Source organism: Hipposideros armiger, unplaced genomic scaffold, assembly GCF_001890085.2.
Source record: "Hipposideros armiger isolate ML-2016 unplaced genomic scaffold, ASM189008v1 scaffold_107, whole genome shotgun sequence".
NCBI classification, from domain to species: Eukaryota; Metazoa; Chordata; class Mammalia; order Chiroptera; family Hipposideridae; genus Hipposideros; species Hipposideros armiger.
The window spans coordinates 3,240,005-3,256,678 of NW_017731457.1; the positions used below are offsets into that span (position 1 = coordinate 3,240,005).

At 44.4% G+C, this 16,674-nt stretch overlaps 1 protein-coding gene across 8 annotated transcripts in view; it reads right to left on the reverse strand.

Annotated features, from left to right (window-relative positions):
• Window positions 1-16,674, reverse strand: part of CUX1 (cut like homeobox 1) — a 376,257-nt gene that overhangs the window by 129,616 nt on the left and 229,967 nt on the right. For all 8 annotated transcript variants that reach the window (XM_019646871.1, XM_019646870.1, XM_019646872.1 and 5 more), the window contains exons 7-8: window positions 16,394-16,470; window positions 14,796-14,862 (exon numbers count right to left, since the gene is read on the reverse strand). In XM_019646871.1, the coding sequence (XP_019502416.1) occupies window positions 14,796-14,862; window positions 16,394-16,470 (144 nt within the window). The remainder of the gene's footprint in view (window positions 1-14,795; window positions 14,863-16,393; window positions 16,471-16,674) is intronic.

The following is a 16,674-nucleotide window of genomic DNA, read 5'->3' on the forward strand; positions in this document are numbered from 1 at the left end:
ATGAAAACCACACAAACAAGCTATTATTAAAAGTCTATATAGAGCCGGCCGAGTGGCGCGATGGTTAAGAACTGGCTTGGGACGCCAGAGGGCCCCGGTTTGGATCCCACATATGAGGGCCAGTGACACTGCCCTCCACAGCTAAGATGCTGAACAACAGCTCAACCTGGAGCTGGGCTGTCGTGAGTCGCCGTGACGGTGTAGGCTGCAGCCCCTGCTGCAGTGGGTTGCCATGGGCTACCATGTGTAGCCAGCAGCCAGCGTGAGCGGCCAGCAGCCGCAGTGAGCAGCCGTCCAGATGCCGGCGACTGAACTTGCCTCGCCTGGGAAGAGCGCAATGATGGTGCCAACTTGGGCCAGTGAAGCAACGTCCTCCACAAATAGACTGAAGAACAAAACGACAGCAACTTGTCTGTTCCCCTTCCCCCAACTCCCCAGCGCTGTTCCCATCCCCAATTCCCCAATAAAAATCTTAAAAAAAAAAAAAAAGTCTATATAATGTGGTGAGCACTATGTGAAGTGCTAGGGCAAAAAATTAGGAGGGTCCAGTCTCGGCCAGCAAGATGCTGCCAATCTAATGTGATGCTCAAACTTCTTGTGCCATGGTCCCTTCCAGCAGACTGGTGATCTCTTCCTAGAGGGATGTTTTCAATACATAAGGGAACAATTCTGTGAAGTGTGGTTATTATAATACTAAAAAAATCCCAAATCTGTGCTACAGGAACACATGCTCTTTATTGATGCACCAAACAATGAATCTAGTGGTGGGTTTGAGAGCGATACTGACAATTTGAAGCTGCGATGAATATAAACAGTATTTGAGTATGCAACAATTGTAACGTGATGTGAAAATATCTGATTTCCACTTGCAACAAAATCACAGGTCTGTTCTGATTCAGGTTTGCTGATTCATTTGCAATAGAAGAAACTGTTACATCACAGTCAGACTTTAATGAAAATAAAGATGTATATTTTCTGGGTCCAAATTCATGACCCCCCTGAATTCTCTTCATGAAGTGGGAGACCACTGGCTCATGCAGGTTGCTCTTGGTGAGGAGATGGGGCGGGGCGGGCAGGGACCTGTTGGTGAGAAAAGGCTGGTAACTGTGAACTGGGATGTAAGGAAGGACTCAGGGAGAGAGATTCGGTATGAAATGAGGCTATGGAAGCAGAGCGGCATCAGGAAGTGTCTTGGGTGGTTTGCCATAATTTTTTAATGGAGCAAGAAAGAGCCATGGAAAGATTTTAAGGAGGACAGATTTTTAACAGGTTCAGATTTATATTTTAGAGAGATACTTTTAGCAGATACTTGGAGGATGCAGGGAGGTCCATTGGGAAGACACTGAAATATCAAGGCTAAGAGATGAAAAGAGCCAAATCATGGTAGTGGCAGTGGAGACAAAGTAGTTAGGGAGGCAGAATGTCTCAAGGAGGTGGGATTAATATGGATCAGACAGGAGGGGTAGTAAGAGTCAGGAAGGACCCTCTGTCTCTGGAGTAAAGGAGGACCATGGGGGAGGGAAAAAATAGAAGGGAAGCTGTCTGTAGGGAAGAAGGAAGTTATGGGGGATAATGGTTCACTTGGGTTTGAGATGCCTATAATAGAATTGTCCAGTAAGGAGTTGAAAATACAGAGCTTTCTCTAGTGGGGTGTTACTTTTTCTCACCACTTTGTCTCTCTGTCCTTCTCCCCTCCTCACCCCCACACTTTTTGCCATATACAATGCAAATATTTTTGTCAGTTTATCTATCTATCCATTCATCCATCTATCAATCAATCAATCATCAGAAAGCTGTGAATTTCCCTTTGTAATTTCCACCTTAGTATCATGCTAAGAAAGATTTTTTTCTTACCCTGACATTATATATATCCATATAAAATTTCTCCTAGTGTTTTTATGGTTTTTAACAAATATTTAAATATTAAAACATCTAGAATTGATTTTGCATGAGGCTCAGCTCCCACTCTATTACTTTCTACGAAGATAGCTAATTACTGTGGCACCACTTATTGAAGACTCCATCCTTTTCTAACTTATTTAAACCCAAGCAATTTGTATATACATCTTTCTCTAAACTCCCCCCTCGCCTTAATTTTGAGAAATACAGAAAGCTTCCAGAGGGGAAAAAACCCAATCAACCATGTCTAGACACAGAAATAACTGCTTAACACACCTTGTCCTTTTCTCATTATCAATGACAACTTCTGGGTTACTAACTCCATTTGGGCTTTCCATGGAAAATGGAGGGTGTCCAGTAATCTTTATATCCTGTAAATCCTACAAATCGTACAGCTCTTTTAAGAATAGAAAGATCACGGAAGTGTATCATTGTGCAAATAGTCAAACAAAAAGATAAATGAAAAGGTAAAAATTTAAGTTATGCAATAAAATTTCAAGGATATGTTGTTTTTGTGCTCCAGGCTATTTTGATACTAGTACAAACAGTACCTAATTACAATTCTTTCCCCCAACTCCTTTAGGTTTACCTTTAGGGAAATTAGAGGGCACACGTGCAGTCATTTGGGGGTTAATTCTCACTGATGTTCAATGCCCCGAGTCTTTGCTCTGTTCATTCGAGCATTAAATCTGAAAGCTCAGGAGAGCAATGCAGCCGGGCTGCAAGAGTGATGCCATAAAGTTCTGCATTAAAAATTCATATTGCAGGCTTGCCTCAGAGCTTGGCTCTGGCTGGAAGGAGAGCTGGTAGGGAAATATGAGACACCCCATCGTCTCTCTGGCAATTGGAGACATTCCTCAACAAACAGCACTTCAGGAAGAGAATGAAAGGGCAAACAAGCCATGAAGGGAATCAGTGAGTTCAATTAGCTAGCTCTCTCTAGCTTTCCTACAGCAAACTTCTCATTCTTAAGGCTGGTTCAAAAGTTTTTTATGATATCCCAGAACGAGAACCCTAGCTATCTTTGCCGGTGCCCAGATGTTTGACACCTCTCTTCATTTGTTTTACACCAGCCCAGAGCCCAGAATTCGCCCAGCTAGATGGAGTCAGATCTCTCCCCAACTCTACAAGTCACCCTGCAGTGTGGCTAGAGGAGACCACACACTGAAAAACGTTAGGAGACGGGTCCTGTACACACATGGCATTTATTTTTATTTATTTATTTTTTTAAATTGGGGAATTGGGGGATGGGAACAGCGCTGGGGAATTGGGGGAAGGGGAACAGACAAGTTGCTGTCGTTTTGGTCTTCGGTCTAGTTGTGGAGGACATTGCTTCACTGGCCCAAGTTGGCACCATCATTGCGCTCTTCCCAGGCGAGGCAGATCAGTCGCCGGCTTCTCGACAGCTGCTCACTGCGGCTGCTGGCCACTCACGCTGGCTGCTGGCTACACACGGTAGCCCATGGTAACCCACTGCAGCAGGGGCTGCAGCCTACGCCATCGCCGGCGACTCACGGCAGCCCAGCTCCAGGTTGAGCTGTTGTTCAGCATATTAGCTGTAGAGGGCAGTGTCACTGGCCCTTATATGTGGGATCCGAACCGGGGCCCTCTGACGTCCCAATCCAGTTCTTAACCAACGCGCCACTCGGCCGGCCCACGTGGCAGTTAGATTTCAGAAGATAGCTCATCTCTGGTTACTACGCTCCACAGTTGATTTGGGGGGACATATTTATTAAGGCATTAATAGCTCTGCAATGGTTCATGCTCTGAACTTTTTGCTTGCAGTACCCAAACGGGAACTAGTTAGATTTGTCTATTCAGAGTCCCCTGGGAAGATGTGACACAAACAGTACACTTTACTCTAACAGCCGTGGCATGCTAATATAGAGAGTAGATCTTGCAATGCAGATGGACTGGTTTTCCCAAATTCAACATGGAAAACGATGGGATTCTTTACGGCTGGAACAGACCTTACAATGGGGGAAGTGAACACCATTTTTTAAATGGCTCAGGTAGGATGCTGGGTGCCTTGCAGACGACAGCAGCAGTGGGGGCCTCGTAGATGAAGGGTGAGTGTCGATCCTGTGCCAGGCACTCTGTGCAGCATCACTTCATTTCACTTATGAGGAAACTAAGGCCCGAGTAAGGAAACTGAGTGCTTGCCCAAGGTGACTGCACTCGTGGAGTTAGGAATCAAACCCTGCAGTGACCCTGAGACCTGGGGTCCCCTCCACATATATGTGCCCCTCCCCCCATTCTGGACGGCGCCTTCCACAAATAGGCTGCACGAGGTCTCTGACCCAGCCTGTCATCTAGTGCAATTCTCTTGTTTTACTAACGAGGACACTGCTGCTGCCAAGGGAGGAGATTTTTCAAGGCTGCTACTAGTGACAGAGCTGGAAGGTCCAGGCCTTGCACCTTTCACTGTGCACTGACCAGAGGAGGCTGTCATGCCTACAATGTCACAAAACATTATATGGGGCCCTTAGCCAGTGCTTCTGGGGCCCCTTTGAGAATTTTGGGGTCCAAGTGCTCTTGCCTAAGGATGTTTCAAAAGTGAAGCCACCTAAAGATGCCATAGCCACTGGCAGAATATGAACACACTAAAGAGCAAGTGTGAAGCTTCCTAGTTTAAACCTGTAAGGCGAGGATAGTGGTGTAATAAATCAGGCTCCCAAACAACAAGGAAATCCACGGGGAACCCCCTTACAACACACCTATTGGATGGAATATGGAGCAGTATGCATTCAGTTTCTGAAGAATAGTTCATGACACGAAAGAAATAGTTACATGTCAAGTAAAAACACCCTAGAAATGAAAGCTGCATATCAGTGTGATGCCGCTTGTGAAAAATAAAAGAAAAACTATCTAGTCAATAATATTGTAATAACTTTGTATGGTGTCAGACAGGTACTAGACTTATGGGGTGATCACTGTGTAAGTTATATAAATGGCTAATCACTAGGTTGTACGACTTTAATATTGTGTGTCAACTGTAATTGTAAAATAAAAAATTAAACACACACACACAAAATAAATAAAGCACTACATGGAAAAAATACTGGAAGGAAATATGCCAAAATAGTAACAAGCTATCTCTGCGTTGTGAGATAATGAGTGATCTATTTTAAAAAACATTTTAGAAATTTCTAAATTTTGTATAATAAACATGTATGACATTTTTAATTAGAAATAATAAATGTCATATAAAAGCAATCAGTCTTCACTGATTTGGGGTATCCCGTGGGAAGAACAGATTCTCACTTCTGCCAGCAGTCCTGCATCCCTTCCAAAGTGCCCTGACTGGTTAGTGTGCATCAAATCGAGTTCTCCTCTGACACTCTGGAAGCCAAAGAGGAGACGTGCTGTGTCACAGTGACCTGAGTGGCCCCGGCCCTCAGAGCAGCCAGACTCCCTGGAGTGAGTCACCAATGCACGGCTTCTGAAGGAATTTCACTGGGGGTGGAAGGTGGTAAGAATGTTCCAGGCTGGGCCTCCATCATAATTCTTCCTTTCTGAAGCATTTTAAAGGTTCTGATGGCTCCCGTTTTCTTCTTAGAAGACAACAGCTTCCTTAGTTTGCCCTCCTAGAGAGCAAACGACCTCATTGGTCATTCACCTCTGCTGTACCCCAGGATCCACTTGTCCACACGCTGACTTATTAAGTCAACAAAAGTTGACGAGGTACTTGATGAGGTACCAATAGCTGAGCATATGGTACCTGGAGCATAAGACAAGGGCCCTCCTTTGTCAACACCAGGCAGTTTGCAGGAACATACCCACTACCTTACTTGATCTCCCCCAGTCGGGGAAGCAAGGAGGCACACATTCTAAGTCCAGTTCACAGATCACTAGATGCGCTATGATTTCTCCAAGTGGATGTTTTCTCTCAATAGTCTCCTTACCCGTTTCCTTGAGCTTCAAACTGTGAATTCCCCAAGACTTACCTTTATAGTGAATCAGAAAAACTTTTTGAGGATTTCTAAAAAAAAAGCAAAATTTTCACCAAACCCAGGTGACAGAATAGGAATAATGCTTTTCTCTACACTGCCCTCTCCGAGGGTGCTGGATGAATATGATTGCTATCCCTCTATTGATAAATATGTTTACGAGTATACCCACGTATATAGGGCAGCTGTACCTACGCGTATATGTGTTTTTGCACGCAGAGCCTGTCTGTATGCCTATCATATCTGTAACAGCCCCGCCCCCTGTATAGCTCTCGCTCACACTTGACACAATGCCTGTCATTTCAACGCAGGCCTTTCGTAAGGTTAGCTGAAGGGAGGAGGAGTAAATGTTGCCGATTCTCACTGATGCCATGTAATTTCTAGACCCGTGTGGGGTTGACGGAACAAGTGATGAATCCTTGTCACTCAAGAGGAATTTCTACCTGGACTTGAAAACAGGAAGCCACCCATTTCTTTCTGCGCGGCACCCTGGACTGGAGAAAACCCCAGATCAGGGCTGCTCTGCTTAGAGAAGGTGAAACAGCTGCCGTCAGTGCAGAAACCAGGGAAGGAAAGCTCTTTAGGGCTCACCGGACACTGGATTTTAGGTGTGAAGCACAATACTTGTACAGGGCAAATCCCAGGAATTTCACAAAGTGCACATACTCTTTTGGAGATAAGATATAGGGGGAAAAAAGTCATCAGTGTTCCCTCCAAGTCAGCTTCAGTTCTTTCTAAGGTTTAAGGGACAGTAGATTTTTTATTCAAGTCCATGCCCTGGAAATCATAAAAGTAGCTGTTTCGCTATTTTTAGGGAAGTTAATCTAACCAGGATAATTACAGCAACCCATACTGGAAATTGATGACTAATCAAAAAGACAGGAAATAGGAAATTTTACATTCTTAAAGGTACAGCAGAGAGACTCCAGGACACTGAAGTTGATCTTTTCAGATTCAATTGGGGAAAGCAAAATTGGTCTAACAAGGTAATCAACATAGTGTGTGAGTCTCAGGCTTCATCACCTGGGCTCTACCTGGCCCAGTTTCCTGGGTCTTTCATGTGGAGCTGTAAAGAGATAAATAAAAGAGAAATCAGTCTGCTAGGGCAAGTCCAGTGGGGCTTATGGGTGAGGGACAGAGACTTGAAACCCTTCAGGAAAACCTATCACCCCGTCAGGCTCCCTCAGGCAACACTGCTCTCTTAAGAAGGCAGCACCACAAAGGGGCTTTACAGGCCGCTGTGGTCATGAGCGGTCTGTGGGCTCGGAAAGCACCTGTCCCACCGCCATTCTCCCACATACTGCGGCACTTCCCATCCAGAGGCCTATCTTGAGCTGTTGGTTTCGTCACTTTTTCAAATCAGGTCTTAGGTCCTTCGTGCCCCACTGCTGGACATAGAATTCCCATAATGTGGGGTACAGGCTCCCCTAAACAATTTCAGCAGAGCCGTAAGCCAAACTCACTTGGAAGAGCTTTCTCTGAGCATACTGCAGTTTGTGATAAAACACTGGTTATATAATTGAAATGAAGAAAATACTGTAAAATTAACCCAAGTGAAGTTTCTCATTAATGTCTCTTGTCATGTAATGTGTAAGTACATATATATACAATGTTGCTCTTTCTAAAAAGCATACAGCAAGGAATACAACATGACTGACCTTAAGAAATACACATTTTACTGGCAGGAATGGTTTGGGAGGTGCAAATTCTCCTAAGACTAACATTAGCTATAAAAAATGTAGCATATTTCAGTGCAATTCAATATTTTCTTTCATCGGCGGCTCAGAGCCTCAGCCCACAAGTTAAGAGGAATGTAATAAACTGACTGTATGTGTTAACTGAAGCTCCTTTTGCAACCAGGATTTTAGGTGACAGGGCAAAGAGGTGGCCGTTAACTCGTGCAGAAATGGGAATTCCTGCACTTTTGCCCAGAACACCAGTGTCCTGGCTGGGAGAGCCGCATTCCCCCAGCAGTGTGCAGCTCAACCCAAACCCAAGCACTAGTGAACAGCTGCGAAAGACAGGCACATAGACCAGGGCCAGGGTGAGCGGCAGGACCTTTCTGAGCCACCGCTGTGTGCCGACAGCAGCCTGTCCACCTCCAAGGCCACCCCAGGAAACCATTTAGGTATTCAAATCCACACCATTTTGCTTTGCTAGAATCTCCAAGTTAACGTCAATTAGGCTGCTAAGTCTTCATTTGCTAAGAGAAGGGGTAAAATCTGTACACAGGGTGACCATCTAAGAGGAGGTACTTTTTTTTAACTAAAAAAAAAAAAAAAAAGGCAGAGAAATAATTCATTTATTTAACCCAGAAACAGTTATAATCTGAAACCCTGCAATCCTCTTACACAACAACTGTTTTGGCAAACCCTGCTATGTTCCAACAAATATTAAACTGTGCTTGCCATTTGTCTAAGGAATCTTGCATTAATAAACATGAAGAAGAACACTTTTACCTCCCACTCTCAATGACAGGACCAAACAAAGACCAGCTGTATTCATCAATGGGTCCTTGTTCTGCACATAAAGGCTAATTACATTTTGCTTCAAGCCTACACATGGAAAACTTCACTGCTGCCGGCCGGTCACAGTCAGCCCGTGCTGTCCCAGCTGACGCAGGGTGATGACTGGACACAATAAACCAGGGTCTTGGAACAGCCTCGGTGCCTTCGACCTGCAGGCTTCTTTCCAAAGTGGGGGTGGAGGGATGGTCAACTCAGTGACATCTCCCAGCAACAGAGAGGCAGAGGCAACATGTGCTCTTTAAATCTCATGCAGCGACGATGTCAGTAAGGTCAGTCTTCTCCAAGGCCTGCTAATTTCAGAAAAGCACCCCAAAGCCTTACTGTGGGGGTGCCTGGAATGGCTTCCACTGTTATGGTGCTGTCACTGTGCTAGGTACGGCACACACCCTGGCATTATTCTTCACAACCACCCATGCTTTGCCTATTATGCCCATTGTATGGGTGAGAAAAGCGAGACACAGAGGTCAGTGAGATTTTCCAAGGTCACATGGGGAGAGAGTAGTGGAACCCCGTGATCTATACTCAGGTTAGTCTTCTCCAAAGCCCACACATTCCCCTATGCCTCCCCAACCTCCTTCTGTCAACAAATATTTAAGAATCCCCTCCTTTTGAAGACAGAAAGTAAGTTGTTTTGAAATGTTTTAAGACCGTTTGTGAAAAGATTTGCTGCCGGTGGGCTTATATTCATATGTACTAACGAAAAGGTGCTTAGTCTAATAAACTATATGGAGATTGGGGCTGAAGCAGATGGTAGAGTGACAAACCTTTCCCAGAAAATAAAAGGGGAGAAGAATGCGGAGGGGGAAGCTTTGTATGGGATCTCCAAGCCTGAAGCAATCGCCTCCAAACATAAAAGAAAGTAGCAATGATTATCTTAGTCCATTCTCTACATTTTTTGTGAATTACTTCTCTGGGAGCCATTTACAGTCAGTGTTTGGCCTCAGGCTGCCTTTTGTTAGCGTCCCTCCATTTCTGACTTAGGAAATGCCTGATCCCTGTCTGAACGGAACGAAATCCAGCCCACTGGTACCCACGGTGCCCACTTTGCCCCTACAGAGAAGCCAGTTGGGACTTGCGGCTGGTCCTGCAGAAGAGGAGCCTTGCCGGCCTCGTGTTTCCACAAAACGCAATCCTTTGGGCTTTAGGAACCCCTCACCTTAACTCATCCTCCTACCTCAAATCACATGTCACCCCCTTCAGAAAGGCTTCCTTGACAATTCTGTCCTATCGCTCTTGCTGGATGGAATACTGAGATGGAGACCTGCCATTCCCATCTCCAGCCTCTCCCAGCCCACTTGTCTCCCTGGGGCATGGCCTCTGGCTTCTGAGTTTACCATGAGTCTGGCAGGGGGAGGAGGGTAAGGTCAGGGGTTGCTGGTGCTGCCCTGGATCTCTCAACCCTGCCTAAGGCCTCAGCTCCTCTCAACGTGGCCCCTTCAAACTTGGGTGTGGTGGAGCCCGCCCAGTGCTCACTAGGGACCCCTAATTCCCTTTATGGTTTCCCTATTCCCAGGCCACGCCATGGCAGGCAAACAGTCCCAATGTTAAACTCTCTCCAGTTACCCTAGTTGGAGTGTGCTGTCTGTCTTCTGCAGAGACCCTGACTGGCACAGGTGCCCATGCTAACTAACGTCCTTTCTGTCACAGCAGTGATCACACTGAATTGCAGTGGCTTTTCTCTCCCCTGAGCCTTTTCTTCCTGGATTTCCAGAGCCTAGCACAGGTCTATGCACAAAGGAGACCTCCCAAGGATGTCTGCAGGATTAATGAGCGGACCTGTTATCTCTGAGTCATGCCCATCAGGTAACTGGCAGGCTTGTCCTCTCCACATGCTCACGTGCACACCACACCCTGCCTCCCCACTCATTATTGGAGAAGAAAAGAGAACTTCCTGCTATTATCACAGGAGGAGACACACCCCAGGAACACCCATGCCCCAGTCAGCAGTTTGTGACAATAACCAGTCCTGAGGCAAAGCATTTTTACAATACAGCAATCAACCCCTATACTTTTTGATTCAATTTTCTGGTTCTGGGTGAGAGAAGTGAATCATCCCCCAGCATCAGCCTGGCCTATAGCAAGGCCAGAAGAGGGTGGGGACAAGCTGTCCCTTCCTTTTCTGTTCTGTCTCCCTGTGACTTCCGGCCACCACGTTCCCTATCTAGAGAGGATGAAAACCTGTGAGTGGGGGGAAATTTAAGTTTTACTAGATGGCTGTTCTCTGTTGCTTCCTCAACCCCTAAAATAAACCAATCAGATGGCCATAAATTTCCCGTGCAGCATTTTAGAAGCCCAAAAACAAAATAAAAAATGATCAGTCTAGACCAGGGACAGTATTTAGCCACTATGTGACAAGTGGCATTTTGTTTTTCTTTTTTCTGTCAATTCTCAACAGTTTCAGTAGACACTTTATGTCATCAGGCAACTTCTTTTCCCCAAGTAAGTGCACGTCCACGTGCAGATCTGTGGCTGACAGGACCTCCCCAGCGTGCATGGGGAGAGCACAGCAGGAGACACCAGCATCTAGAAGTTGAACTTTTTAACACTCTCAGAACAGTGGCTTTCAAAGTGGGTTTTGATTGAGATCCACAGAAGACCTATATTTTACATTGTGACCCAGTGAACTGTATGTTTATATTTTTAGATTTATATACATAATTAAGACCAAAGTGTCACAAAACAAAACCTAACTTTACTATGTACCACAAGCCATGACATTTTCTGTTCGATTCTATTATTTTGTTTTATATTTTATTTTATTACCCAACTAGCTGGTTGCCATTCACTAAACTGATTTCAAGATTGTGACCAACAGTTTGAAAAACACTGGCAACAACAAAAAGACAAACAATCCAATTAAAAAATGGGCAGAGAACATGAACAGAAACTTCTCCCAGCAAGGCATACAAATGGCCAACAGATATATGAAAAAATGCTCAACTTCACTAGCTATTTGGAAAATGCAAATCAAAACCACGATGAAATACCACCTCACACCTGTTAGAATGGCCATCAACAAGACAAATAATAACAAGTGTTGGAAAGGCTATGGAGAAAAAGGAACCCTCATACACTGTTGGTGGGAATACAGATTGGTGCAGCCACTATGGAAGGCAGTGTGGGGATTCCTCAAAAAATTAAGAATAAAGCCGGCCGAGTGGCGCATTGGTTAAGAGTTGGTTTGGGACGCCAGCTCTGAGCATCAGGACCCGGTTCGGATCCCAACTGAGGACCAGTGACGCTGCGCCCTCTACAGCTAAGATGGTGAACAACGGCCCGACCTGGAGCTGGGCTGCCGTGAACCAACAGCAACAGTGTAGGCTGCAGTGGGGCTGGCCAGCAGCCGGCATGAGCTTTCGTGAGCTGCCGTTCAATGGCGGCGAGCGACTGCCTCACCCGGGAAGAGCGCAATGATAATACCAACATGGGTCAGTGAAGTGATGTACTTCACAATTAGACTGAAGAACATAAGGACAGCAACTTGTCTGTTCCCCTCCCCCAATTCCCCAATAAAATCTTAAAAAAAAAAAATTAAGAATAGAATTACCATATGACCCAGCAATCCCTCTCCTGGATATATACCCCAAAAATCTGAAAACATTTATCCATAAAGATAATGTACACCGATGTTCATTGCAGCACTATGTACGAAGGCCAAGACAGAGAAACAACCAAAGAGTCCTTCAACAGATAACTGAATAAAGATGTAAGGTACACACACAATGGAAAACTGCCATATTTTGCCTTGTATATGTGCACTTTTTTGCCCAAATTTGTATGGGAAAAATAAGGATGCACATTTTACATGGGTAGTACTAATTCCGTATCTATAGAAATGTTTTTAATTCCCTTATTTATGCTCATGAGTTAAAAGTGTAACTCTAGGGCTGGCCGAGTGTCACGCTGGTTAAGAGTTGGCTTGGGATGCCAGCTCTGAGCAGCAGGGCCCCGGTTTGGATCCCACATTAGGGCCAGTGACGCTGTGCCCTCTACAGCTAAGATGGTGAACAACAACTCAACTTGGAGTTGGGCTCATGTTGAGTCCCCAGCAACGGCGTAGGCTGCAGGGTAGCTGCAGTGGGCTGCTGTGAGCTACTGTGAGCAGCCGGCAGCCAGTGTGAGCTGCCATGAGCCGCCGTCCAATGGCTGGCGAGCGATCTGCCTCACCCGGGAAAAGCGCAATAATAATACCAACATGGGCCAGTGAAGCAACGTCCTCCACAACTAGACTGAAGAACATAAGGACAGCAACTTGTCTGTTCCCCTCCCCTAATTCCCTAATAAAAATCTTTAAAAAAAACAAGTGTAACTCTAGAAAGCAATAACAATATCCGTATGCAAAATAATATATTGGAATATGATAATCAGTTTTGTTGAACTTACAATGAATTTGCAATGAAAGTAATTTCGGCCAATGATTCAACAAAATGAAACAAGGAGCGACGTACTGTTGTCCACAGAGTAAGTGACTCTGACTTGATAGGACAGTTGATGCTGGCTTTATTACCATAGGGTGAACAACGCGACATTTCTCTTCATACACTTTTGGTAGGAGTTAGAATATAGCTGATGTTTTTACAAAAATTGGAAAATCGCTTGAAAAATTAAAATGAAAGATTTTTTTCCCTGAAAGTTTGGGCCCAAAACATGGGTGTGCATTATACATGACAAAATACGGTACTCAGCCATAAGAAAAGATGAAATATTGCCATTTGTGATAACATGGATGGATCTTGAGACTATTACGCTAAGCGAAATAAGTCAGACAGAAAAAGTAGAGAACCGTATGATTTCACTGATATGTGGGATATAAAACTGAAGGCAACAAAGGAACAAGACAAAGAAACAAACAAAAACTCATAGATATAGACAATAGTTTAGTGATTACCAGAGGGTAAAGCGGGGATAGGAAGGTAGATGAAGGTAAAAGGGATCAAATATATGATGATAAAAGGAGAACCGACTCTGGGTGGTGAACACATAATATACAGATGATGTATTATAGAATTGTACACTTGAAACCTATGTAGTTTTGTTGACCGTTGTCACCCCAATATATTTTAATTAAAAAAAAAAAGAAAAAAGAAAAACATTGGCTTAGAGGCTGGTTGCACAAAAGCATTTTTTTAAGTGCACAATAAAGCAAACCTTCGTTATAGATACATAAGATGTACCTATGCCTTTTGGAAAGAGGTGCAGTTTAATAAATATAAATTAATGAGAGCTAGTGAAATAATCCAATATATCAGTACCAAAGTCACTTAAATCAGTTCATTCTGTACCACAGACAGTCACATTTCGACCCACAGAGAGAAGAGGGTAAAATGATCTGGTGGTTTCCACAGGAATTAGACACACCAAAAGGTCAGCGAGAGTTGCTGAGACTGACCAGGGTATTTTAGTCTTTGTGCAGAAGTTCTGTGCTCATGATCAAAATCGGTCTGACTACCAGTCCTGGGAGCTGGGCTCTCAAGGTCTCCAGCTACTAAACAACCCAGAACAAAGGTCATGTGCCCTGAGAGCAGCTGGCCCAATAGCACCCCAAAGGCCAAGGGTGAATATGATGAGATAGAGGGACGATGAGTAGCAGCACCCCACACAGAACAGACCCCTGAGAAGAGGGTGGCGCTATTTAGAGGCACCTCCTCACCCCACACTTACGAAGGCCCACTGAGGCAGCCTGAGACACAGTTGGGGGCATGTGGGTTTCTGCAGGAGATGGGAGGAGGCTTCCAGACAGGAAAAGGCAGTTCAAACTCTAGCCTAGCCTTGCCTGTCTGGACTTCAGTAGAGGAGGTCATGGCTAGGAACAATTTCTGTTGCTTCACCTTTCTTATGACAACATTATTTCTTCTTTTCTGGTATTCTGCATGGAGGGTGGGCTGGCAAGAAGCAACCCTGTAGCAGATCACCGATTTCCTTCTCACGAGAGCCTTGTGTGCTATACCTGCCCAAATATGCATACTGCTATGTGGATGTGTCTGCACAGGGATGCCCAGTGTTGTAAGGTGTGATGTAGACAAATACACCTGTACGGGGATGGAGGGAATCGGGCATAGGTATGTAAAAGGTAATGTGATTTGTAGAGACCAACTTCCACAAAATGCCCACGTACACATATCCATCTTCTATAAGCTGACTCTTTTCCAAGCTTTTTTAGGAAAAGGCACAGTGTTGACCAGGCTTCACAAACATTAAGTGAGAAAAGTTTCACAGAACAATCCTCGGGTATTAAACTGACAACACAAGGAACTCTGGGAATGACAGTGTATTCCTTATAGCAGCTCAGAAGCCAATCACCTACCAAACCTCATACCACTTAGCGAGAGCAAAGCAGGGAAAATCTTTTAAGGGTTAGCAACATCAGGTGAGACCTGACCAAACACATGCAGACGAAAAAAGCCAGGCAGAGACTTACTTGGCAGTAATTTCTTCATCATATTTGGTTTTCAGGTCAAATAATTCTGTTCGAGTTTTTTCCAGGGCTGAAAGGCAGAAGACATAGAATCATAATATAAGATACTAATGGTTTATATTAAATTTAAAAAGAAACAGTATACAAGCCACCTATTTTCATTTCCAAAGAGTTAAAGATGACACAAGTACATGGAATGGAACAGAAAATCGCTTTCCCTTCCACCTCATCGCGTCCCAAGCATCTCCTCAGAGATAACCATTTTAATACTGTGTAAATTTCCTTTTAAATATATTTTATTACTGGGCTGGCCGAGTGGCTCAGTTGGTTAGGAGCTCGCTCAAGAGTTTGAGCTCTGAGCAACAGTGGTTCGATGCCCGGTCTGAGCTGAGCAGCCGCTGAGCTGCCAACAGGTGGCAGGATGGCTCAGCTTAAAAAAAAAAAAAAATTATACTTACAAAATATTTCCATACATAACTGCACATATATGTATATATTTTCCATCCCCCATAAGTAGGATGACACAAATGTTCTTTGAAACGTGCCTTTCCCCTAAGCAAAATGGCATGGAAATCTCTCCATGTCAGGAGACAGGCATATCAGCAACAATTAGCTCTGGTACAGAGGAGCCTGCCTGCCACATGCCAGGCGCTGCAGGGTACCCAGAGGTGGAGGGGCTGGGGTAAGGAGCTAGGCATCCCAAATCCAGATTGATACCACCCAGCTGGCCTCCCAAGGGGCAAATCGCATTCCCATTAATACTACGAGTGGGACTATTTTCCTATACTCTCACCAATACTGGATATTACGAATTTAAAAGTTTTCTGACAGTCTGATAGGCAAAACAATCTCTCACTGATTTAATTAACATCTCCCTGACTGTTAAAAATTGTTAACATTTTTACATGTGTGTGTCAGCCATGCGCATTTCTTCTGTAAACTGCCCGTTCACTTCCTTAGTCCATTCTACTGGACTGTTGATCTGTTTGTATTGATTTGTAGGAGTATTATTCATTTACTGATTTGTAGGAGTATTATTCATTTGTCTGTTAAATTTGTGGTGATTATCTTCTCATACTCCTGTCATTTGTGTTTTAACTTGGATTATGTCTTCTAGTATTTTTTCCCCACGTTTAAATTAAATATATAGTAGTTTCCTTTTCAGGACAAAAAGAAAAAACGATGATAAAAAATTTAGCATAGCCTTTTTGGCGTCTTTTAAATTTTAAAGGTCTGTTATTACTGTTCTCCTTCACTTTACTTAGGGTAGAAATAAGGTTTTTTCCCCCCTAATATTGTTCCAAATGTCAATTCTTGATAGTTGGTGATTTAGGTGTTTGTGGAAAAAAAGCAGGAAGGAAGGATGGCTTGTAGGAGGGATGAAAATGTAATTCAGATCCTCTCACATCAACATTAACAACTCACGTGGGTGACTAATAGGAGTCCAGGTAGAGAAGCCGGGGGCTCCCTCCCCTGCTCCAAGCTTACCACGGGCAGGCCAACAAGTATCACAGGGAACCTGGGGGGACCTGGAGATCGACCAAACTCCCCCCCTTTCAGTCTTCCCTGCATCAACTTGACTAGCATGAAGAATATCACACCTGTTTGCAGAGTCTGAACTTTATGTTCCGCTTCTTCCAGCTTTGAGGTGGTAGACATCTGTGTCTCTTGCAGCTTTCTGAAAAGGAAGAGAATCAAGTCAAATTGGTCATCTTGTTTACCAATGTAAACAGCTTGTGCTTTGGAGCTACGACAATCAGCTGTCTTCCCTGGAATACACAGCCAGTGACAGGCACGCGATCAGGTACCACTCGTCACCCACGAGCACTGTGGAGACCCCCCACTGATCCTGCACACCCCAACTTTGTCCCCACATGGTACA